The sequence below is a fragment of the Eublepharis macularius genome, chromosome 2, assembly GCF_028583425.1.
Source record: "Eublepharis macularius isolate TG4126 chromosome 2, MPM_Emac_v1.0, whole genome shotgun sequence".
NCBI classification, from domain to species: Eukaryota; Metazoa; Chordata; class Lepidosauria; order Squamata; family Eublepharidae; genus Eublepharis; species Eublepharis macularius.
Genome location: NC_072791.1, coordinates 137,819,883 through 137,843,571, shown reverse-complemented (window position 1 = coordinate 137,843,571; position 23,689 = coordinate 137,819,883). Strand labels below are relative to the sequence as shown.

Below are 23,689 nucleotides of genomic sequence, written 5' to 3'. Positions count from 1 at the left end.
TGCCTAGCCATTAGTCCCTTTGTTTTGCTGCCACCAGGAAACATATAGGCTTAATCTCTCACCAACCATTTGGAACTGGTGAACATCTGAACCTATGCAGCGTACTAGCATGGCTGAGCAATTAGGCGGGTGGGTGAGGACACCTTTGACACAGCTTGTTCTTCACCAAAGAAAGATCTTTATTTATGTAGGAAGATATAGCGCAGTAGACTAGCAGCTAATGAAAAGGAAAAGAAAAGGTCTAATGTTTAACTACAGCATTTGAGAGTTACAAAAGATACCAAGGCATCCCTTCAGGATGGGTACATATCTCATTAGAAACTCTGAGCATAGGGACAAGTTTCCATTACAGATGTACCACACAACATAAAATATTGCAGATCCTTTTAAACACTCTCTTAGGGGGAGGATCTCCCCTCCTTTCTTTGGGCAGTGAAGACCACTCCTCCTAGGCCTGCTTAATATCCTTTTAGTGTGACACCCACAGGCTCCAAAAGATTGGGGATGCCTGCAGTAGTACCCCACCTACACCTGGATATAACGTAACAAACAACTCTTTCAAGCTGGATAATTTTACAGGTTTTTATAAAAGGCAGCAGTGAAGACTCTGTTCTAGCCTCCTCTTCTGAAGCATCCTAGGGGGTTGAGGCAATGACTGAGCTATAACCGGTTCACAGAGGAGTGCCAGACTCCTGTGGGATGGTACTAAGTAAGAATGGTTGAGAGAGGCATAACTGTGTTTGGTTACATGTAGGCTTTCGCTCCTTAATGTCATCCATATTTGATACCAACGCAGTTAAGCAGAACAGTGGATAAAGTCAAACCATAGACACTTAGGACAATTTGTGAGGTTTTTTCACTAAAATTTGATGTGAACATTAAAGAAGTAACCAAGCAGAACCTGTGTAGGTTTAATTTTTGGAGACTCCTTGCACCATGAAAAGTAAAATGGCAGACTTAACTTTCCCATTGCTGTGTGTGGGATTTCTACCTAGTATGTTTACCCAAAGGTAGCATAAGTACTGGAATTGCTATGGATGCTTGTGTATGATAAAGCTAGTACGTTAGGGAAAGTGAGACAAAATGGCTGCTGTCTTTTTGATCATGTTTTGGAGGACTTACAAGGATGACCTTGCAGAGATGACTTACGCCACCTTCCATTTTACATTCTGTTTTGTGGTTTAATTGAATGGGATTCTCAGTGTATGCTTCTCAAAAAAAGGTCATTCAGACAGAAGGTCAGCTTTCATCTTGAATATTTGATTTCTGCAGCAAAAGTGTTTAAATTGCTAACCAGTAACTTCTCCTTTCTGCCTCATGATATTTTTCTCGTGCTGTTTGTCTTGTGTCAACTTGTTCAGTGATCCTGGCACCTGAGGGGTATCAGTGCCACCAGCCTTTGAGTTGGGCATATTTAGTGCCAGTCACCAGGGCGGTACATGAAATCAAACCAAGTGTCCTCCTAGTCCTTAGCTGAAAGAAACACGTCTCTGCAGATTAAACGGCAAAGTCACAGCTCCCTAGCTGACAGCAATGACCTTGCAGAAACTGAAGCAAAAACCAGCACTCTCAAAGTGCATTCACTCTGTCCAAGTGGAGCACCCCGAAAAAGGAGAAAACCAAGTGTGTTATTCCTAGCTAAGGTTGTTATGGGTGGTTGAATTTCACCATGAGATACTGCAGTTTTTGTTTATACCACACAATGGTGCTCTGTGCCCTTTTGTAACTTCAGTTCTTTCATCTTGCATACTGGTTTTTGTGTCATTTTGGCTGGTTCAAATGAAAAATATTATGGAGATCATGGATTTGGGGGAGGGGCAGAATTGCAAACTAACTTGTCCAACGTTTTTACCTTACACTTCCCTGGCAGTGTTGTGCAATAGTCAGAGTGCTGGATCAGGATGTGTAGAACAAGATTCGAATCTCCACTCTGCCATGGAAGCTCACTGGGTATCCTTGGGCCAGTCACACACTCTCAGTCAGACCAACTTCATAGAGGTGTTGTGAGGATTAAGTAGAGGAGAGGAGAATGATGTAGCCTTGAGTCCACATTGGGGATCATGTCATTTGTCATTGTCATATTTGGGAACCAACCCAGCAAAAAATAAAGCTAACCATTGTTCAATTCTTTGAAGGCAATCTGGGCAGATAAAGCGTTATCATTACATACGTGACTTCTTTGAGATGTAATCAAATCTTCCTTTTCATGAAAGAGAAATTCTCTTCATGAAAGAGAAATTGATCCAAAACTGACTCAGATTCCTAAAAAGAGGAATAGAAATGGATTGCTGAATTTCAGGGAGAAATTCAACAAAGAGGAATCAAGAGACTTCTACTTAATAACCCTATTCCTATCACATTGTCAGATTTGGAAATAGAGGCACAGAAAACAGTTTGTAGTATAGCTCCAGCCATTCAAAAAGTGAAATTGGGCAGATGCTAGAGGAAATTATGGGTTTTTTTCCTAATGGCATAACCTCTGTTTTGTTATTTTTGACTTTCTATTGTCTTATTTCATTCCAGCTGCTTTCTTAAATGTGCATTGGTTCCTATATGATACTTGAATCCTCAAGCAGACAGAGCTTCAGTGATTATAACATTTATAATGAAATCATAAAGAATGAGCAAAATGTGGAATCATGGCAACAGGATTTTTTAGTCTTCACAAAAAATAAGCAAGTGCTGTAGCGGAATTATGTTTCCTCATCCATAGTGCTAAAGTCCTACTGCTTGCTGACTTAGGGAAGGTGGAGACAACATTGCCAGTTTAACAGTGTGGGACAAGGAGTACTCAACTTGCTGTTGGAGGGACAACCCAGTACCCTCAATGACAGCAGCATTCTTTTAAGCTATGAATAGAGTGGGTATATTTGCACATTAGGGCAGTAAAATCTCCTAATGCATTTGTCCTCAGCAGTCACTAGAGTGTCATGCCCTATACATCTTTGTAAGTGGCAGGGATTGTTGTCAAACTGGCCTAGGCTGTAGAGTCAGTATACAGTTTCTCTATCCCGCTTTTCCACAGGTGAGGAGGAAAAACACCTGCCTTTTCCACATCCTTGATTGTATTCTATGGCACTGAATTTAGAGGACTATGAGTGGTTTGGGGAACCTACTGTGAGGGGGACTTGAGACAGAAACAAGATCAGCTGTCAGAACAATCAAATGAATGGCACATCTGATCAGAAAGTGAAACATCAAAGTCCCCACAGTAGAGACTGTCACAACAGCAGCCCAGACATGTCAGATAAGACTGAAAAAACAGCATCTCAAGAAAGCTCTACCTACATAAGCAAACATCTTGTTTGAGAATCATACACTACCTGCTTTTAGAGATGATTGGATTTAGAACATCTGTAAACTCTGTGGCTCCTTGGTAAACGACTATAAATCTAAGGAAACAGTTGCAGCTGGGCTGATTAAAATCCCACCTTCAGCCACCACTATGCACAGGATGGAGTGAGAATACAATTACCCAGGGGAATGAATCTGGTTAAATCTAAGACATATACTGTAGTCTCTCCACCTGTGCACTGATTGGTTAAATGCAGCTCATGCTGGATTTGCTGTGAAGAGGCTAAGGGGAGGTTTTTATTTTAAAGAAGGGGATGGGAGGGGGAAGTAGTGTAGTGCGAGAGTAAATGTGATTGGCTGGGGGAGGGAACATGAGCTGGAGAGAGTGCTGAGCAGGCATTCATGAGATACAGTAAGAAAAGCTTCGTTCTTCGTGCCTCTCTCTTCAGATGCAGGAATGGATCAGAGTGCTGTGACTGTGTAGTTGCACAGAGAGAGAAAGAGAGAGAGCATGATTGGATTGGAATATCAGAGGAGTGACAGCACTGTGAATGAAGCACCGGTCGTTCATTCTGCCATAGGCATCCTCTGTGAGAGGGGAAACGGGAAATCATTAAAGTGAGCTGAGCATCTCTGGGCAGAGCAATGTGGCAAAGAGGAACGGAGCACGGGAGCTGCTTCTCTTTTGGATAAGCTTTGAGCCTTAGCTCTGATTAGCAGCCCTTTTTTTAGTGGCAATGTGGAATCAAGATTTTATATGGCACTTTGGATAAAAAGCAAGATCACACTCCTTTTTTAAAAAAATAACAAAACAATAATTTATTGGGGTACATCATTTCTTTCTCTTTTCCACCCTTTTTTGATAGTAGGGGGAGGGTGAGAGTGTGACACCAAAGGGGATGTTTTCCAAGCAGGAGAGAGACTTCTCAACAAGTCAGCACGTTGTTTCCTAACTCCTGGCTAAGCTGGCTACACTTAACCAACTGGCTGCTTTTACAGTACACTTTACTCCTTGACAGGATGGCAGGCAAAAGAACAGCTGGAATAAAACAATAAGGGGGGAAGGTGAGGAAAAACCAAGTAAGGAAACCTTCCAAAGCTCCCCACCCCCAGTCAAATAAACCCAACAAATATTGTTGTCAGTAACCATTGTGGAACATTTTTGACTTCACCATGCGCAGGTCTAGTACGGATGAATCGACCTATCACAGAAGCCCTTCTTTGGACAGCAAGGATTACAGTTTTCCAAATGGCGCCTTCCGTCGCTACAGCAGCATGTATGGTGGCCAGTTTGGGGCCGCAAGCAACTCTTTTTTTGGATTCCACACCAACCCAGGCCCTAAGGCCACCAAGGCTAAGTACACGTCCCCCAAAGGGAACAAGTATGTGGTCTTTTACTTGGATCTCTCCTTTATTTTTCTTCTAGAACTGAAGAGGTGCAGCATGGCTCACAACTGCCTGCAGTGTATTAAGTACCTCATGTTTGTCTTCAACCTTCTCTTTTGGGTGAGTATGTGTTTGAATGTGGAATTTTCACTTTATTGTCTCAAAAGGGCTATAGCTTTTTTTTTTCTTTTAGGCAATATGTATGGTTGTAAAATGGAAAACTGAAAGCTGTTCTACTCATTATAGGCAATGAGGTGGTAGAAACCTGGGCTGACCCACTTCTGAATGGAGGCGGGGTTTTCTGTAGTTTGAATGCTCCACCATGTAAAAAAAGTCATCTAATATCACATCAAGGAAAAGGGGCTGCATATATGAAAACTTTCTCCTATGTGCTAGCTTACTGTATGTAGGGACCTTTTCATGTTGGAGTGAGCAGTAAAAATTTAGAACCCCTTCTTTCAGTCAGAAGTGATACAGTCCAAAATTCTACCACCTCATTCTTGCTGCATAATGTACGGAATGGCTCTGGTCTAGTTCACTGCTCTGGTTTCTTGATTTTTTATTGGGCAAGAAAGATTGGATTTCACTTGTTCCCTTACCTGTATTCTTCATCCGTTCTCTTAAACTGTGTACATGTATTGATAATATTTTATGCTGTGGATACTGGGAGCTCTTGGGTGGCTGTTCCATCAAAACTTTTGTGCATATTCATACTTCAGTGTGATTAACTATTCTCTTGGATCATTAAGCTGTGCTCAAACTTGAGTTCAACTTCATTTATAAAGGGAATGTCTGTTTTTAAAGAAGCATTGACTAACAGATTATTGTTTGGTGACCTAGAATAATCTGAATCAGTGTATATATCATAGAAGCACACATGATGAGATGTCTACCTATGCCTGGTGCTCTCATAAATGTTAATGATTCTACATTGGGAATGTAGTAGGTTAGCAGGTTAACATTTTGTTTTCTGCAGTAAGGAAAGACTTTGAATCACATAAATAGACCTAGTGGCAAAAATATGTACTATACATCTAGAAAAGTGATTTCCAACCATGTGATGTGCTGTCACATTACTTTATACCCACTGGAATATCTGAAAATACAGTACTGAAAGGAATTTTACTTCAATTTAAAGTATCCTCATAAAAGTCATTAAGTGAAAAGATTGTGTTGGGAATAAATCATTAGAAGGTTTTCCAAAGCAACTGGATTTGTCTTTCTGGTAATTCAATTTTGTAGCCAAGGGAAGTATCATTCAAACTCATTTGCTTTTGTGTCCATCGACTATGATGCTCAGGTATAACCATATAGTATGTTGACTATGGTATCTTTTGTGCCTAGAACCAGTAAGTGAAGAAACATTTACTCGACACCAACACTTTATTTATTAATAAATAATAAATATTTATTAATTATTATTTATTTATTTATTATTTATTATTAACATTTTATTAAATAAAATGTTAGGGATCAGCAAGTTGCAGTATCTGAGCCAAATATGCAGTGGCATCCCAGCTGCCAAACCAAGTTCCTTTATCTCCCCCTTTTAAAAAATCAGAGCTGGTTTACTCCAGCAATCCCCACTTCCTGAAAATTCCAGCCCTAAACTGCTGGACAGTGCTGTGTGTGGACAACATATGACTTGGTTCCTAAAGGAGCCAAGGAGAGGGAAACACAAGGAGGAGGGCTCCACTTGGGCTCCAGATAAGCTGAGAGAAAATATGAGTCAGACTAGTCTGTTTTCTATCTCTTGATTCTCTTACACTGCTGGGGTCCTAAATATCTCCTGTTGTTTATCCCAGCTTACCCCAAAGCTTTCTGAAAAGACAGGGACTGTGGCTGTCTTGCCCTATTAAGCCATCCACTTCTTCAGAGGCTTTTGTCCCCCTCTGACTGAGTTTATAACTTAGCCAGGTGGCTGAACTATATGTGCAGAAAAAAATCAAAAGGGCAGGCATGAATAGTCTTCCTTAAAAATAATGCACAGCAGATCCCCAAATGGCATTCTCTATGTGCTCTGTCTATTCATCCTGCACTGTAGCACATGAGTTTCTTTTTTAAAAAGGAATTGCTGCCTTTAATGGGAAGGCTACAAAACATGGAGTATTTCTCAAAGGAAGGGCTTTCTGTAGTCTCTCTAACAATACAGGCTGTTCTCCTTGTGTCCTTCCCCCAAGGTCTTGATTATTGTGGTGCAAATGACATGGGCTGTCTGTGTTCTAGAGGCAGTTTAGAAGAATGCTCTAGCCTTCATGATGCTAGAACATAACTGAAAAGTGGAGTGAACCCCAACAGAGTAGAAATGTACATGGTTCTACTTTAGTGTAAATGTGGCTGAGCTTAAACTTAAGTATCAAAAGTTGGCATTAACAATATTTTAAAGTCTCTTGGGTGCTTAAATATACAGTCTTGAGCAGTCATCTTAATACATTCAAACCCAATTCAATGCAATAATCTTCCTACTTTAACCCTTCTACTTTTTCTTACCTTCAGGATGCTATTTGGGGAGGAAGGGGTCTTGAGTCTTTTCTTTAGCAAGCTTTCTAGTTCTGCATGAGTGACCATTGGGGTAATTTGCGCCTAAGTATAAATACCAAGGGCATAAATCTCTTGGTTTTCAAAAGATGGTTCTTTGACATGTGCTGATAATATTGCTGTCATGGTTATTAAATATACAGATCTTAATAAATGCTTTTACCATGTACTACATTTGTTTCATGTTGAATATATCCAGATGTGAACCTTAAACTTTATTGAGAATCTCTTTGCCCCAATGCCTACTCAAATCTGAAATAGTGCCTCTGTTTACCTGAGACATAATAAAAACCCTTCAACCTTCAGAAACCATCAAAACAATGGGCTGCTAGCCTCACTCCTTTTCTAGAATTGGATAGCACAGTAGATTATTGATGTAACAATCTCAAGGGCCAGAAAAACATGTCACAGGGACTGGATGTTCAAGTATGCCCTTACATTCTAAATTGTGAAACAGTGGCCCTGTTCACATTACAGTGAATGCTTGTACAGCTTGCATGTATGTAACACCTTTTTGTAAGGAAGAGCTCATGTGTGTTCACTTTACAAATGAAACTGGGGACCAGTACCTGGATAAATGTAAGGTTCAATCACATGTTCACCTGTACGTACGTTGCATGTAATACGAGAATTATACAACGGAAATATAAAGAAAAATGATATATGCTATATATGGATTGTACATGCATTCACTGTAAGTTGTGTACATGGCTAGAAAACAGAGTGGAGAATAGGATTTCAAAGAGAAGTCGGAGACTAAAAGATGGGAAATGTTGCAGTTACAAACTGCAGTACAAGGAGACTATTCTAAATCAAAATACTTCTTTAGACAAAACAAAACTTCTAACTAATAACTGGCAATTTGTTCTATCTTGTGGTGTATAATCATTTTTTTTAAAATTTCAGAATATGTTCAGTTTAATAAATAAGTTATTACTAGGGGTTGCCAACATAATGGAATGTAATGACTGGCAATGTGCTGATGTCATTTCCAGAAGTGATGTCATCATGCCACTATCCCACAAGCAGTGCTCCAATAATTGGACAAAAACTCTATGGTTTTTATGGATAATAATGAGACAATTTGTAAACCACTCTGAGTGTGGTATTAAGTTGTCCAGAAGGGAGGTATATAAATCAAATGTTGTTGTTTTAGTTGTTGTTGTTATTCACCCAGTGATGTGATGATATCACTTCCAGGTGTACAGGAAGTGATGTCAATGTGTATCTGACAATGTGATGCTGTCATTGGCAAGGGCCTGCACTTCCTGCTAGGTGCTCCCATTTTCCTCCATTTCTTGCCCCACCAGCCAGCTGAGCTATGATGGGTGACACATGGCTAGGGTGGGGGGAGATTTCCAATCCCACTGGGGAGGCAAACCTAGTTATTAGGGCATGGTCTGCCTGTAAAAATGAAAATAATGTGGTTGCAGAGAGCAAAGATGGTGGTAGAATATTTTTAAAATGAGCTGAAAAGGGAGCACAGAGGGATAGGAAGCTGGTTGAAAATGGAGGGCAAGTAGCCTTTTCTCAGCCACTATTGGAGGATGAGGTCCAGGGTTAACATGCAGTCCGTAGGCTATTTCTGTCTGTCTCCCTATCTATCATTCGATCAATTGATTGTAGGCATAAATGCCATAACTGGAACCATCATTGTAAATTATAACGATTTGCCATGGATCACACACACACACACACATGTATATTCTGTAAATAGCTTCCTGCAATATCATACTGTTTGACAATTTCATATCTTTCTTCCAGAAAACAATTCACTTTCTGTTCCCAGTCCTTTCTTGTTATATATATTACTGCTGCTCTGAATTCCCCTGGAGAAATCCTCTGGAACTGTAGAATATATTGTCTCTACCATCTTTAGATCTATAACTGTATTAGAATTTGGCAGGTTTAATTGCTTCACTATCAAGACACTGCATCACAGGATTTGTAGTGTTCACTATGAAGAACCAATTAGTTGTTGGGCGTAGATATGTGTGTATGCATATTTAAAAGCAGTGTGGATTTATAATGTTTTTTTTAATGCAGTCAAAGAGAAGAGTGGGCAGTCTGCAGAGAGTGGGTAGCTATAAGTCTTTGGCTTTTTCCAAAGTATAATACTTTTTTCTTAGGTTGTGGACGTGCTGTGTTAGTGCAGGGCTGCAGGCTAGATTGAGTATGGATTGGGAACTATAGAAACCTTTGGCCAAAAGGTCAGAACATCTTATAATAAAGATAGTCTACACTAAGGATCGTCTAAAAAGCCAGCGAAGGCCCTAGGAGCCTGAAAAAAAGAGAATCGGGGACCAGGCAGACAGAGAAATAACCTAAAATGCAGCAAGAGGAGACAGCAAGCCAAAAAGGCCAAGGCAAAGTATCTGTGGCTCAGGCAAAGAAAAAGGCATTCTGGAATTATTTATAACTGGGCTAGCTAAGGGGGGGCAAAGGTCTACCTGGGGGTGGAGGTATACTTGAGCCTAGGAAGGCAACATACAGCCTTTTCCTTCCTCCTTTTTGCAACTCAGGAATGGGTCACATGTTAGTATATAGATCTGACAATAAAGGTGCTTCACACTTAAAAGGAATCAGTGATAATCTAAGGATAACAAAAAAAAGGACAAGAATCATCAAGAGAGGACAAATTTTGAACACAATTTGCATATGCTAATTTATATTTGTAGATGCATGTTTACATATAACTACTGTAATTTAAATAGAAATATAGCTCACCATAGTGCCAGCTCAGTCTGCTAATCAGGTGATAACTGTTGAGGGAGAGCTTTTCAGGGCTCCTGCTTTCCCTTCTTGTGGCTCTTCAACATGGTCACCTTGAGCTGTTGGCTTCACAACTGCCAGTAATTATGGCTACCCTGGGGCTTCTTAGGTACGTAGCTTCCACACTTACTTCAACTTATTTTAATAGGTAGAGGAAGAATCTGGATGTTTCGGAGGACAGGCCTTAAAAAGGAGGGGTTGTTCTGAAAAGGATGACAACAAGTGGCTAATCTGAGGAGAAAGGATGGAGTCATTCTGAGGGATTTTGAGGAAAACTTCAGAAGGTGGTGAAGCTGGAGGGTGAAGGTACAGGCAGGTATACCAGCAAATGAGAGCAAAGAGATAAGGGGGTAAGACCATGAAAAACTTTTGAGGTAAGGATGAGGAGTTTGTGCTGGATCTGGGAGCAGACAGTAGGTGCATGTTAGGATTGAATGATAGATAGCAGCAGTATTATTTCTAGATGTGTGCAAGACCCAGGTCAAATTGGCTTGTGTAGATGCTTTCCCCTGCACAAATCCAGTAAATGTGGCACCCGTGGCCATCCTGACACCTGGCAGTGATGTTTCAACACTGAGTTTCCCTCTCTTCCACTGAATGGCTGCCCGAGCTGGTGCCCCATTTGGCTAGCCAGCTGTAACCATGTGACAACTGGGTCTTGTCCCTCCTGGTAGCTCCCTAGCACTTTGGTGTGGATGTGTGGGACACTCCAAAAGCTTGGGGTGGCTGCCATAATTCACCCCACCCAAGGAAGGGCTCTGCATTTTAGTCATACAGTCAGAATGATCGGAATGCTTGTGACAGCAAAGTGTTGGGCAGAAGTGAGGAGACTGAGGGCCAAGCTACACATGACGAATGACACTTGAACGGCAAGTGGATTGAGTGGAGGGCAAGTGAACAGGGAGAAATACACTTGCCATTCAAGTGTCATTCGTCATGTGTAGCTTGGCCCTGGGGTTCTGCGGCCGGAAGAATGGAGAGGAGGAGGTTGCAGTAGTCAAAGTGAAAAAGAAGCAAAATGTGATAGAAGGGATGCAGAGTAATAGCCATATTTTTGTAAGGAGGTAAAGAAAATGGCATGACTTGTCAATAGAAAGAGAATGAAGGTCAAAGGTAGAGTCAAGGGACCACCTTTTCTGACATACTTTAGGTGAGCAACCATGTTGGTCTACAGTAGAACAGCAGGATTAGAGTCCATTGGTGCTTTAGAGACCAAATTTTTTTTCATAGTGTAAGCTCTTGAGAGTCAGAGCTCCCTTCTTTTGACACAAGTCTTCTGATATGAACTTAACTGCTACCCAAGGCCATCTTTGGAGCTCCTGCTTTGTGTATTTCAGAAATACTCTGTGAGATGGGAGTACAAAAAGCAAGGCCCCCTGTGTTGTGGTGTCTCATTTATGGAACACTCTCCTCTGATCCCTTTCTTTGGTACTAAACCTTTTAAACTCATTTTTCCCCTCAAGCATTTTATTAATGTTTCTGTACTTATTGTTTGGTACCAGGATGGAAAGGTTGTATTTCTTTAGTAAGGGCTGATTTTGTCACCTTATTTATTGCTCACTGCTGGGGGTGGGTTTTTTTTGCTGTTTAATTATGTTGGGCTGTTGATGGTGCTGCGAGTTATTACAGTTTTTTTTTAACATGCTATTTTTGTTACTTTTTTGTGTTTTTTAACCGTTACTGTTGTAAGCCACCTCATGAACCAGTTCAGTACAGAGTACAGGATAATGTCAGATGGCAATGCTGGCAATGGATATGATGAGTTTATGAAGGGGGAGAGGGGATGAAAAATTCAATCTTGGACATGCTGAGTTTGAAATGGTGATGAGACATCGAAGGAGGAATAGCAGATAGATGGAATTCTTCAAAAGATAAAGGACTTATATCCTTTATCTTTTGGTATTCTTGTACAAGAGCCAGGACTGGTTGCAGTTCTCTCTTCACTGTAAAATCATTAGCAAAAACCTCAGTTTTGCCATGTAATGTCTAAAGTGGCCTTAACAGTTAAGACTTTGGTGACATCTCCCATGAAAATTACACGGGAATTCTTGCAAGTATAGCACCTCCTGCTGTTTACTTAGGGTCTTTGGTGTATAGGTGAAAAGCCTCCTGCCGGTCCTTTTGGATTCAGGTCACCCTAAACTTAGTCCCATATAAACCTTTGCTTTTTTAAAAAACAAATAAAAAGTTGGCTTATTGAGCAAATAGTTGTTTGCTACAACATGAAGTATGTGAGTTCTGCTCATCTAGGATGTGATTCTGTGGTCTCTCTGCTTCCCACATAGAAAAATTGAGGAGTTTTAATCACAGGACTCAATGAATGTGAGTGATAGCTTCTAGACACTGGTACACAGCACCATTAAATAATATATTGCTGAATCTGGAGAAAGAGATTATTTCTTTTTCCTGCAGAGAGTCAAAATCTTTTAGCTGATATCAGCTAGGAAATGGGTTGCAAAGATGAAGCAGTCAACATTTGCTTCTGGACAAATAGGTTACATCTGGGCTTGTCACTATCTGTTTATCTCTCTCTATAAAAGCCAGTTCCCAGCATTCATTACATTATAGACTGACCAAGAAAGAGAATCCAAGATGAGTTGGAAGTATGATGGTAGAAACATGCTTGATTCTCAGTGGGCTGTGTCAGCAAGTGTAGGAAACAAGCTGAACCTTTATCCTACTAGTTCTTTGGTGTACCTCTGCTTTCTTCATCTAACTGGATGGCTTCCATTCACATCTGTGAGGGAAAAGACAGCACTGCAGTTGAGCATTGTCATCTACCCCTAGTTGTGTTATGGCCCCAAATAGGCAGGAATACCATAAAGGGGTACAACATGCCTTTGAACGTTGAATACAAAGAAATGCATAACATCTCTTCAGAAAACTTTGCCATTTACAGGCTGTCCTTCCACATGTAACACTGTCCTACCATTTCACAAGTCACAAATAATTCTCTCTTGAGACCCATCAGAATGACTAGGAGATTAAGGAGGATTTCTCCCCCTTTTGCATCTCTTAAGATGGCATGTCAGTCTGTTACCCTTATTAGGATTTGTCTTGAAATGTCATAGTCGAGCTCCTTAATCTCTGGAAGAGACAAAGCCTCTAAAAGTAGAGGCAATCCAATGTGTGCTTATACTGGAAGGGTGTTTCAGCCCTAAAACTAAAAACTGGCCAGCTGCTGAATGGATAAAGAATTCAGACCTTGACTTGCACATTAACTTCCCCTTGAACATAACCACTGGGTGGAGGTAGAGAAACATTTCTCAGGTTGGAAGACCTCAGTGGGAAGCAACCTGTTGTCAAAATTAAATTAGAAACAGAGGCTTCAGTCCAGTGCCTGCTGCTTTGTGCATTTGGAAATACTTTGCATGAGCAAATTTTACTGCCATAAATGAATGCAGTACTAGGAATTCTTTGACAAAAAGTTCTTAAAAAGAAGCAAAGAAACAACTGCTGAAATGGCATGCTTCTAGTACTTCCTTCATAACTGACTTCATCCTTAAATCTCATTATGGACTTTGTTGGACTAGTGAAAACTAAGGAGGAATTTCCTGAAAATTCTAACAGTAAAGTAAATGATGTTCCTGTCATATAGAACTGAATACAGCAGTAGTTTTCAGTTTAATTTATTTACTCCTCAAAGATAATAGTGAACAGGTAACTAAAGTTGCAATCCTAAGCCTGGTGACTTTGATGAACTTAGAAGGCTGTAACTCTGCTTTGGATTCCACTGAAAAGAAATGCATTGCAAGTCATAATTTTGACACTTGTTTGAGTATCTGAGGCTTAAGTGACTGCTTGCTTGGTGTATGTATGTGTGTCTCTGCATATTAACTGATTGACATATTGATAGGGGCATCAATATTTTCCTACCAGCTATGAAGCTGGAATATCATGCAAAGATATATTCTAAGACATCCTAAAAGAAAAACCAGAAAATAGGAATCCTCCCCCCTCCAGTGAAATGGGTGGTGTGAAGTTTACCCTCTGAATGTCTTAAGATGAGCTAGTGTGGTGTAGTATTGGGCTAGGACCCAAGAAACTTTGGTTCAAGGCCCCATTCAGCCATGATACTTGCTGGGTGACCTTGGGTCAGTCAGCATTCACTAAGCAGAATTGTTTTGTGGATAAAGTGGAGGAGAGGAGAACTATGTACACTGCTGCCCTCAAGTCCTTGGAGAAAGAACGGGACAAAAAATAGATGGATGGTACTCTGAGACCACCGGGCTGCTAGAAAAGTCTGAAAATGACATATTTGCAATTCTAAGACAGAAATTCTATCTCATAATTCCTGCACAAAATAAAGCAAAGAGAGAAGGGGTGGAATGTTTGGCTGTAGGTGATTTCCTCTTCAACTAGTTGAAGTAGTGTTTAGTTGGCGAAGAGGAGATTTGCAACAGCAGCCATTAATGTAAATCTGAAAACGGGATAAGCCATTCATACATGAGGTTTTCCCCTTGATGTGCTTTAACAATTGTGTGAGGAGCAGGGATTTTTAGTAGAAGCTGGGAAAAGATCTAAGCTCACAGATTGCGTGCTGAGTAAAACATACATAATTAAAGAATTATTTGTATTATTGTCTTACTAGAGATTTAAAATAATACTTGCACAGTGGTATCAGTGTTTAATGCACTTCCAATGTATTATCATAGTAATCTTACAACAGCCCAATATTATTATTTCTATGTTGCAGCTGAAGGACTGCGGTTGAGAACAAATGGCTTGCCTACGGCCACATACTGAGTTTGTACCAAGGATGGGCTTTGAACCAGCATTCTCCTAGTTTAAAGCTAATTTGATTAGCCACTATGCTACACCAGCTCCCATCTGTAGACAAAGAGGAGGGGTCTGAGGGATGAGCGCGCTTTCGCTCTCTAACTAGAAGGGAAGAAATTGAGAATCTTTCCAAATTTCTCCCTATTTTTTTCTCTTAAAATTCTCTCATGTGTGGTTGAAAACCACTGAATGTGTCAGTCCAGTTTTCCTCGTCCTTCCCCCCAATATATAATCAGATGCCACTTGTCCTAAAAAAAATCATCTTGCATGAAGAAACCATAGTGGGAGTTAGGTGACATTCTGAGACAGCTGCAAATGATCATAGGATTATGGCATGTTTAAAAAAAATAAAATCAAACACCAATGTAACAGCAAATGTCAGTTCTGGCTGTTTTCTATAGCAGGCAATGACTGGTCCTGTGTAAAAGAAGGTGATTGTGTCCACTGGGCCTGAGATATCTCATCTTGAGCTGTAAAACATAAGACATGACAAAAAGTATGAAGTATGAAATATAATGATGTCTAATCCAATAAAAAAATTTCAAAAAAAAAAGACATGACAAAAAGGCATTCCTTCATGTGCATAATTTATTCAGCAGCAGTAGATGGCACTGTGAACTGAGCCACTGGCACATGCAGTTATTTCCAAGTCTGTCTGGAAAACAGACAGGATTTTTTCTTGGGCAAGATGGTAGTTGATGGTCAAAGAAAAACAAGGCAACAATTCTAAAGACAGTCTAAAAGGTTTTATCCTAGGTATGTTCTGGAATGGAGAACACCTGGAACAATTTCTGAGCTGGACACAGATTTACATGCTGAAAATGGCTTCAGGCAGACCCAACTCAATGCCACAAATGGTTTCAGCCCAAAAACCAATTTGCATTGTTGACTAAACCACTGTAACCCTCAACATCCTATAATTGCTGGCAGTTCCTGAAAAGGCATTTACAAGATCTCCCTTAAGTCTTTCTAGACAAATAGAAGATTTTTAGTTTTTTTAAAAATCTAAATTACTGTTACAAATATGTCAGACTGGAAGACAATAATATGATTTCTATTTTGACAAAGTGCTGGAAGATCTGCAGCCAAGGAAATCAACATGCCTTCTAGCAAAGGGATCTTGTTTGTTATCTTCAGGTGTTTTTCTTGCACATTTACAGTACTTAGTTTTGTGACACTGGGTTGGCAATTACCCAAGCTCTATTTACTGTGGGAGCAGTTATCAAAAATATCTATCTAGTTATGTTTGTCATTGTCTAAGCCATTTTCTATAAATGAGACACTTCATATTTTTCAGCAACTGTTGGACAAAATTAACTTCTAAATGCAATCTCAAATAAACAGTTGCCTTTGAAAAACACTACTGTGGCATTTGCAAAAATATGGTGTATTTTCAAGGTCTGGTGCTGTCACGCTCAGAGGCTAGGCGACGGTACAAGCTGGGGTTGACACAGCTGGTGGGCAAAACAGCTTACGATCAGCCAGGCAGTCTGACTTCATACATGAGTACGGCAGTCCAAGAGCAAATCCAACAGTCTGAGTCCAAACACAGGCAAAGCAGTCCGATAACAAGGCAGACAGGTGCATAGTCAGGAGTCAAGCCGAGGTTGTAAGCTGAGAGTTCAGTCCAAGGGGGAGCAAGGTACAAGGCGCAGGGAGTGGCGAGCTAGGTTGCTTCCATACTGAGCCCTGCTCGGCATCTTACTTTTATTCTCTGCTCCAGTTAAGAGACTAAAGTACAGGTGTTTCCTCCATGCCTGATTGCAGTGCCTTGTTCTCAGAGCTCAGTCCTGGCCTGTGCTGAGTCTGCAGGCGAGCGCTCCTGTACCACTCCCAAACTGCTGCCCTTTCCCAGTTCCTTCATTTCAAGGTGGGCTCGGAGTCCTTTCTGGTGCCACTTTCCCCTTTCCCCTTCACAAGCCATCGCTCCTGGCGGTTTCCTCTGAAGTCCTGGGCTGCTCCCTCAAGGGCTCTTCTGGCACCATGGATGTCTCCGTTGCTGGCTCCTCTGGCATAACGACTGGCTCTGCCAGCTCCTCTATTTCCTTGTCCTCCAAAGAGGACTCGACAGTGGGTGGTAAGGTGATGGGTCAAGGCTAGCCAATGACAGGTGCTTTGTAAAGTTGTTGAGCAAGTGATGTTTATCTGGTTCCATGGGAAGAGAAAGTCTGGCATGCACTGGGGCCAAATTATGCAAATGTGAAGATCTACTACTGTGTTCAAGAAAAAACTGTGATGTTTATCCATGAAAATTAGTAATGGGGTTGTTTGGAGCTTCTCTCCCCGTAGTTTTGGAAATAATTCAAAAACAGCTTGTGTACAAATCTCCTGGCCCAGCATTTCATAGGAACATAGAGTTGGAAGGGGCCTTACAGACCATCTAGTAGTCCAAATTCCTGCCCCATGCAGAAACAGCTTAAAGCATCCCTGACAAGTATGCATTCAGCTGCTCCTTGAAGACTGCCAGTGAGGAGGAACCCACTACATCCCTAGGCAGCCAGTTCCACTGCTGAATTACTTTTAAAGTGCAGTTTTTCCTAATATCCTTCCCTCCTGTAGTTTAAACCCATTGTTTTGGGTACTATTTTCCATTGCCAACAGGAACAGCTTCCTTCCCTTCTCTAAGTGGCAGCCTTTTAAATGCTTAAAGAGAGCCAACATGTCTCACCTCAACCTCCTCTTCTTCAAACTAAATGTCCTCAAGTCCCTCAGTGTGTCCTCATAGGGCTTAGTCTCCAGGCCCCTGATCATCTTGGATGGTCTCCTCTGCTCCCATTCCAATTTGCCCACATCCTTTTTGAAGTGAGGCCTTCAGAACTGTACACAATACTCCAGGTGGGGCCTGACCAACATGGTATATGGTGGGATAATGACATCCTGTGATTTGAATGTTATGCTTTTTTTGATACCCCTTAAGATTGCATTTGACTTTTTTTGCTATTGCATCACACTGACTGCTCATATTTAGCTTTCCATCCACCTGTATCCCAAGATCTTGTTCACAAACACTGCTACCCAGAAGTGTATCCCCCATCCAGTACACATGCTTTACATGTTAATTACCCAGGTACAGAACGTAGCACTTATCCATGTTAAATCACATCTTATTCATGAATTCTATCCCTGTCTTCAAGAGTATTTGTTACTCTTCTCAGTCTGGTGTCATCTGCAAATTTAATAAGTAATCCCTTCACACCCTCATCCAGATCATTTATAAAATTATTGAAAAGCACTGGGCCCAGAACCGAGCCCTGTAGCACTCCACTGGACGCTTCCCTCCAGTCAGGTGTGATGCCATTGAGAACTACTCCTTGGAGGCGGTTATGCAGCCAGTTCCCTATCCACCATAGAGTCCAATTAACAATCCTTCAGTTTACTCATCAGAACATCATAAGGAACCTTGTCAAAAGCTTTACTAAAATCCGGATAAACTACATTGACAACATGACTACAATTCAGTAAGCCTGACACTCAATCATAGAAGATGAAGTTGGTCTCATGGGACCTGTTGGGGACAAATCTATGCCGACTTCCGTGTATCACCATTTTCTCCATCATGAACTTGCAGAGTGATGTCTGCTTCAGTATTTTCCCTGGACAGATGTCTGGTTGATTGGCCTATAATTCTCTGGATTGTCCTTTCCCCCTTTCTTGAAGATTGGGATGACATTTCCCCTCTTCCAGTCTTCTGGCATATCGCCTGTCCTCCAAGAGGCTTGAAACATGATTAGCAAGGGGTCTGCAAGCTCTTTTGAAAGTTCTTGAAGCAGTCTTGGGTGCACTGTCTGGCCCAGGGGATTTGTGCAGATCGAGTGCAGCAAGGTACTCCTCAACAACTTCTCTACCTATGTCAACCAGCAGCCCCAATGCTATATTGTGCCTACTACCATCTCTAGGAGCCAAGCTACAAGTGACGCTTGACACAGGGATACTTGTCAGCTTCCCTCAAGTTTTGATGGGAAATGTAGGCGTCCTGGTTTTACAGCCTGGCTTTCCATTACAGCTGCAAGACCAGGATGCCTACAGTTCCCATCAAAACTTGAGGGAAGCTGACAAGTGTCCAACCTGTGTCAGGCGTCTCTTGTAGCTTGGCTCTGAGTTGGCCTGTTCTCTCCTTCAGGGAGAAAACTGAAGCAAAATAGGAAGTTCTTACCAACTTTATTTCTTGAAGAAATATGTTATCATTTCTTTTGGCTTCATAAGGAAACTGGACACTTTTCTAAACTAAATAAGAATATGACTTCTCAGAATGAGTTCTCAAAATGAGTTTAGGAACATATGCAAGTTGGCAGTAATCACATATAAAGCCAAGCTCAGGAAGAGGAGATTGAGGAATCAATGTATGAGAAAGGATGGTGTGAGGTGCATGAGAAGGGACAGGGTGTACAAACCTCACTTCCAAGCCTTAAAGCTGTGTCAAAGAATTTTGGTTGGTTTGACTTTAGTACTGAAGGGATCATTGAAATCTAAAAAATTCACATTACAAGAGGTGTTCCAATATAAGCTTTCATAGTCTAGAGCAGAGGTTCCCAACATGGTGCTTGTAGTCATCGTTGTGCCTGCCCTGTGTCACAGAATCAAGTTTAAACTAGGTATGTGAATGTCTTCCTCTGAAGTAGCTTTTAAAAAATTGAATGGCTGCCCCCCTCCCCCCAGTGCAGTCATTGTGCACACTCCAGCCAGAATTAAGCATTTTAAATTCCAGTAATTCAATAACAGGGTCAGCATTATCTATCTACAACTGAAATAAATGAACTTAACCATCCATTTTGTAAATATAAGGTTGGATCCTGCAATTCACAATCCTTGTATGTGTGCATCTAGCCGACATACCTTTCCTCCAGAAGTCCATTCAGGCCTTGGAAAATTTTATTCCTGGAATTGTAGGACCCACGTGGACTGATAGCCATGCAAGTCAAGAGACCACAGTGTGATGGGAGAAGGGGGGGAAATTGCCTTTAATAGCTCTTCTATCAGCACAGCTGCACTGATGAAAGAAGAAAACAAATTCCCCACCTCCTTTTGGCTATACCAACCCCTCACAGGTGGCTGCAGAGGAGGTTTTGCCATTATTTTCCAAGAGTCCTTCTACTTTCACAGACTCCTGAAACAAACTAGCTGGAACTGACTGTATGAACTTTACACTAGGATCGATGGATAGATTCTGCTTATTTACCAACCACCTAGTTTTCCCACAAACAAATTTTTTATAGTAAAAAGAGGAAAATATAGAAGGAAGGTATATTTGAAATGTTCAGGTTTGAAAATAATGTTCAACCAATTCTGCTACAGTAAAATTGGCTTGGGGGCAAAAGTTGAAAGATACTCATAAGAGACTTCTGATCTAGGGATGGAAACTGTCCAACTTTTGTTCTGACTTTTCTGACATAAAAACTTTTAAGACTAACCATTCAAAAACCAAAGTTATTTTTGCTGAGCTAGGGTTGAATACTCTTGAAAATAGCAAGTTGTGCCTAATGCTATTGGGGAATTTTAAAAATTCAATTCTTTATCATCTAATTAGAAGGAAGAGCTACACTTTTAAATAAACCCATTTCTGCTAATAAGATCACTTGAGCATTAGTACAGTAGTAGGAGAGCAAGGCTACTTTAACACATGATTGCATTATTGGCTATTCTTGGGGCACAATCTTGAGCTGAAACGAGATTGACTGAAACATAATGAGAAGAGGACACTCTTGTTGTTGTTAAACTTAAAGCAGCAGAAAGTATTATTTGGAGTTGGCTACATAAATTTCTATTTCACTGAGCTAAAATCTCCATTAAAATGGCTCTCTTTGAGAGTTTATGCCCTTTTCTTCTTTTTAAAACAAAATATCAGTTGTTGATACAGTTGATTTTGCTCACATATCCTTAACATTGTTATGAACTGAGGTCAGAATTGTGGTGTGTAGCCATGGGACATACTCAGATATTTTAAAATCCAATATATTTTGAGGTTGCAATGCTCTGGCAGATTGGTGGTATAAAGTGCTGTCAAGTTATACCTGATTTATGGTGACCCCTGCTGGCAAGAGAATAACAGAGGTGATTTGCTATTGCCTGCCTCTGCATCCAGCCCTGGTCTTCCTTGGAGATCTTTCCCATCCAGTTACTAACCATACTGACCCTGCTTAGCTTCCAATGAGATCAGGCTTACCTGGGCTATCCAGGTCAGGGCATGGCAGATTACAAATGCCTATTTCTTTGAAATCAACAAGACTTTTCCATTCAGATGTATTCTATGAATAGGGTCATGTGAAATTTCAGAATTCACATAAGAAAAAAAAAACAAGGAGGGAATTTGATAGTTGGTTTCCAGTTTGCTGTCCTGCCAATACAATTCTAATCCAAACTAGATCATTCTAAATCCATTATCCTTAGTGGATTTATAAAGGTATAACTTGGCTTAGGGTTGCTCTGTGAGACTCTGATTCCATGTTGTAAAGAATGGTACTAGTTTTCATGCCTGCAAAGGTTGGCTTGAAAGTGTATGGACAATGCCAGCGGTCATGGTCCAGGACCTGGATATTCATCCACGGTCTTCCTGTGCAGTCCCACATGGGACTGCGCACGCGCAGGCCTGCCAATATTGGAGATTTTTATAGCTCAATACCACCAGGGGGCGCTCTTGCCTTCCATCGCACATGCGCAGCCATCTTCCCACCTAAATGGACTATAGAAGGCGGAGCGCCCCACACATACCCTCAGTTTCCTTTTCGCTGCCGATAGATGAGGTTTTTGGCTCTTCTACTCGTTCGCGATGTCGGATACTGCTCTTTTCAAACGGTGCGTCTCCTGCAATCGAAAGATGACCAGGTCAGACGGCCATTCAAACTGCCTTTATTGTCTCGGGGAAACTCATAATACTCAGGCCTGCAAACATTGCCTTGCCTTTACTTCGAAGGCCAGGGCGGAGAGGGCAGACCGTTTGCACGCTTCGCTTTGGCAACGTGCTATGTTGGTTGTGGTTCCTCCAGCGAAGGCACCCCCATCTGCTGCGCCCAGATCTACCCCTCGGAGGGTCGAAACCGTGAGCTCGAAGACCCCTCGCGCCTTACCTTCCCTGAGTCATTCGGAGTCTAGACCGAGAGATCGTTCCACCTCCTCGGTTCAGAGCGCGTCGTAACCAGCATCATCGGTTCCGAAGGTCCCTCGGAGCCGACCACCTTCGACTTCATCTTCCGCTTCGGCCTTGGATCGAGCTGCGTCTCGGAGTCGGACACCCTCGGTGTCGAGACCAATGCCTCCACCGTCTCAGGGTGCGGCCGCTTCGGAGACAACTGGAGAAACATCCACTCCATCCAACCTTGACAAGAAGAAGAAAAAGAGAAAACATTCTTCTAAACGGGACAAGGCGGTTCTGGAGCAATTAATCTCCTCCCCGTTATCGGCCCCTTCGGGTGCAATCGGTTCCGACCCACCAGAAAAGAGGCGTAAGGATTCCGATACCCCGGCTCCAACCCTAGCGATCTCTTCGCAGGAGGACCCGGTTCCGACTGAGAAGCCCCCGACCCCGACGGGACGACCGCGATCGACCTCCCATGAATCCAGGTCCATTAGATCGGGCTGTAGCTATCGGAGTGGATCGGACCATCGATACAGCCTGTACCCGACTCGGAGCCAATCGAGGGAGCACCAAAGCAGTGGGGGCCGGGCAGCCTCATACTACCTGGAGGATAGCCCGCTCCGATCGGATCGCTCTTATAGGAGGGAATCGCTTTCGCCTTCCTTTAGGATCCGATCGTATGATGACTCCCGTGGAACTCCACGTCTTTCCGAAGTTGGCTACCATCAGAGCCGACCAAGAATTTATGAGTCCCCTCCTTCGGATTCGCCTGATGCTGAACTTGGCCCAGAGGAAGAACCTTCGCCAACAGACAACTTCAGGGCCTACAATGAATTGCTTCAGCGAATGGCTAAGGCGCTGGATCTGGAGATGACTTCCACGGAGTCGAAGTTTACTGATAAGATCTATCAGCATATCTACTCAGGTTCCACGCCTTCCGTAGCTTTCCCGCTGATCGACGTTTTTGTGGATTTGTGGAAGAAGCTCAATGTCAAAACTGCTTCTATCCCCGCCACTAACCGGAAAGTGGAAGGTCTTTATCGCACTAAGGATAAGAACCATCCTTTCTTGGTGATCCATCCGCCTCCTTCATCCTTGGTTACTGAGGAGACGCAGGCAAGAGGCAAACAGGGTTCCATGTCGGCCCCTACTGACAAGGACAGTAGGAAAATCGATACCCTGGGGAGAAAATTGTACACCTCTGCTGCTTTCGCCATCAAAGTGGCCAACTATGCAGCTATGATGTCGGCTTACCAGCTCTTTCTGTGGAAGAAGGTGGCGGCTTTCCTCCCCAAGCTCCTTGAGGATCAGCGGACCCTCCTGCGTGTCATCCAAGAGGAGGCCACCCGCCTCTCGAGACATCAGATTAATACGAGCAGGAGTTTGTCTGATACATCTGCACATTCCTTGCTCTCTGCAGTGGTCTTGCGACTGCTCTCCCGCCTGAGACAAGGAATAAAGTGGAGGACTTACCTTTTGAAGGGGCATTCCTTTTTTCGGAGAAAACAGATGAATATCTGTCGAAAAAGAGAACGGATCGTCTCACGGCACGGTCCTATGGCATTCTGCACCAGGCCCCTCAACAACCTGCGAGACCTTACTTCAGGTCCTCTCACCGAGGCAGATCATATCGGTACCAGCCTTATCAGGGGTATTCGTATCAGTCTCAGAGGAGTTACCAGAGCCCTCAGCAGTCCTTTTCAAGGCACAGACAAGGTCACCGTTCCAAGCCTGGTTCCCAACAACAACAGGCTAAGGAAGCCCCCCACTCCCAGAAGCAATTCTGACAATTACAGGGACCTGAGCCTATGTTTGGGTTCAGGCTTAGTGCTTACTGGAGGGAGTGGCTGT

The 23,689-nt window shown here is 42.2% G+C and overlaps 1 protein-coding gene across 1 annotated transcript in view; it reads left to right on the top strand.

Annotated features, from left to right (window-relative positions):
- The first annotated feature begins 4,467 nt into the window (after positions 1-4,467).
- The window catches only part of TSPAN4 (tetraspanin 4), a 393,772-nt gene continuing 374,550 nt past the window's right edge, over positions 4,468-23,689 (top strand). Inside the window, exon 1 of the mRNA XM_054972773.1 lies at positions 4,468-4,800. Coding sequence (XP_054828748.1) covers positions 4,468-4,800 — 333 coding nt within the window. The remainder of the gene's footprint in view (positions 4,801-23,689) is intronic.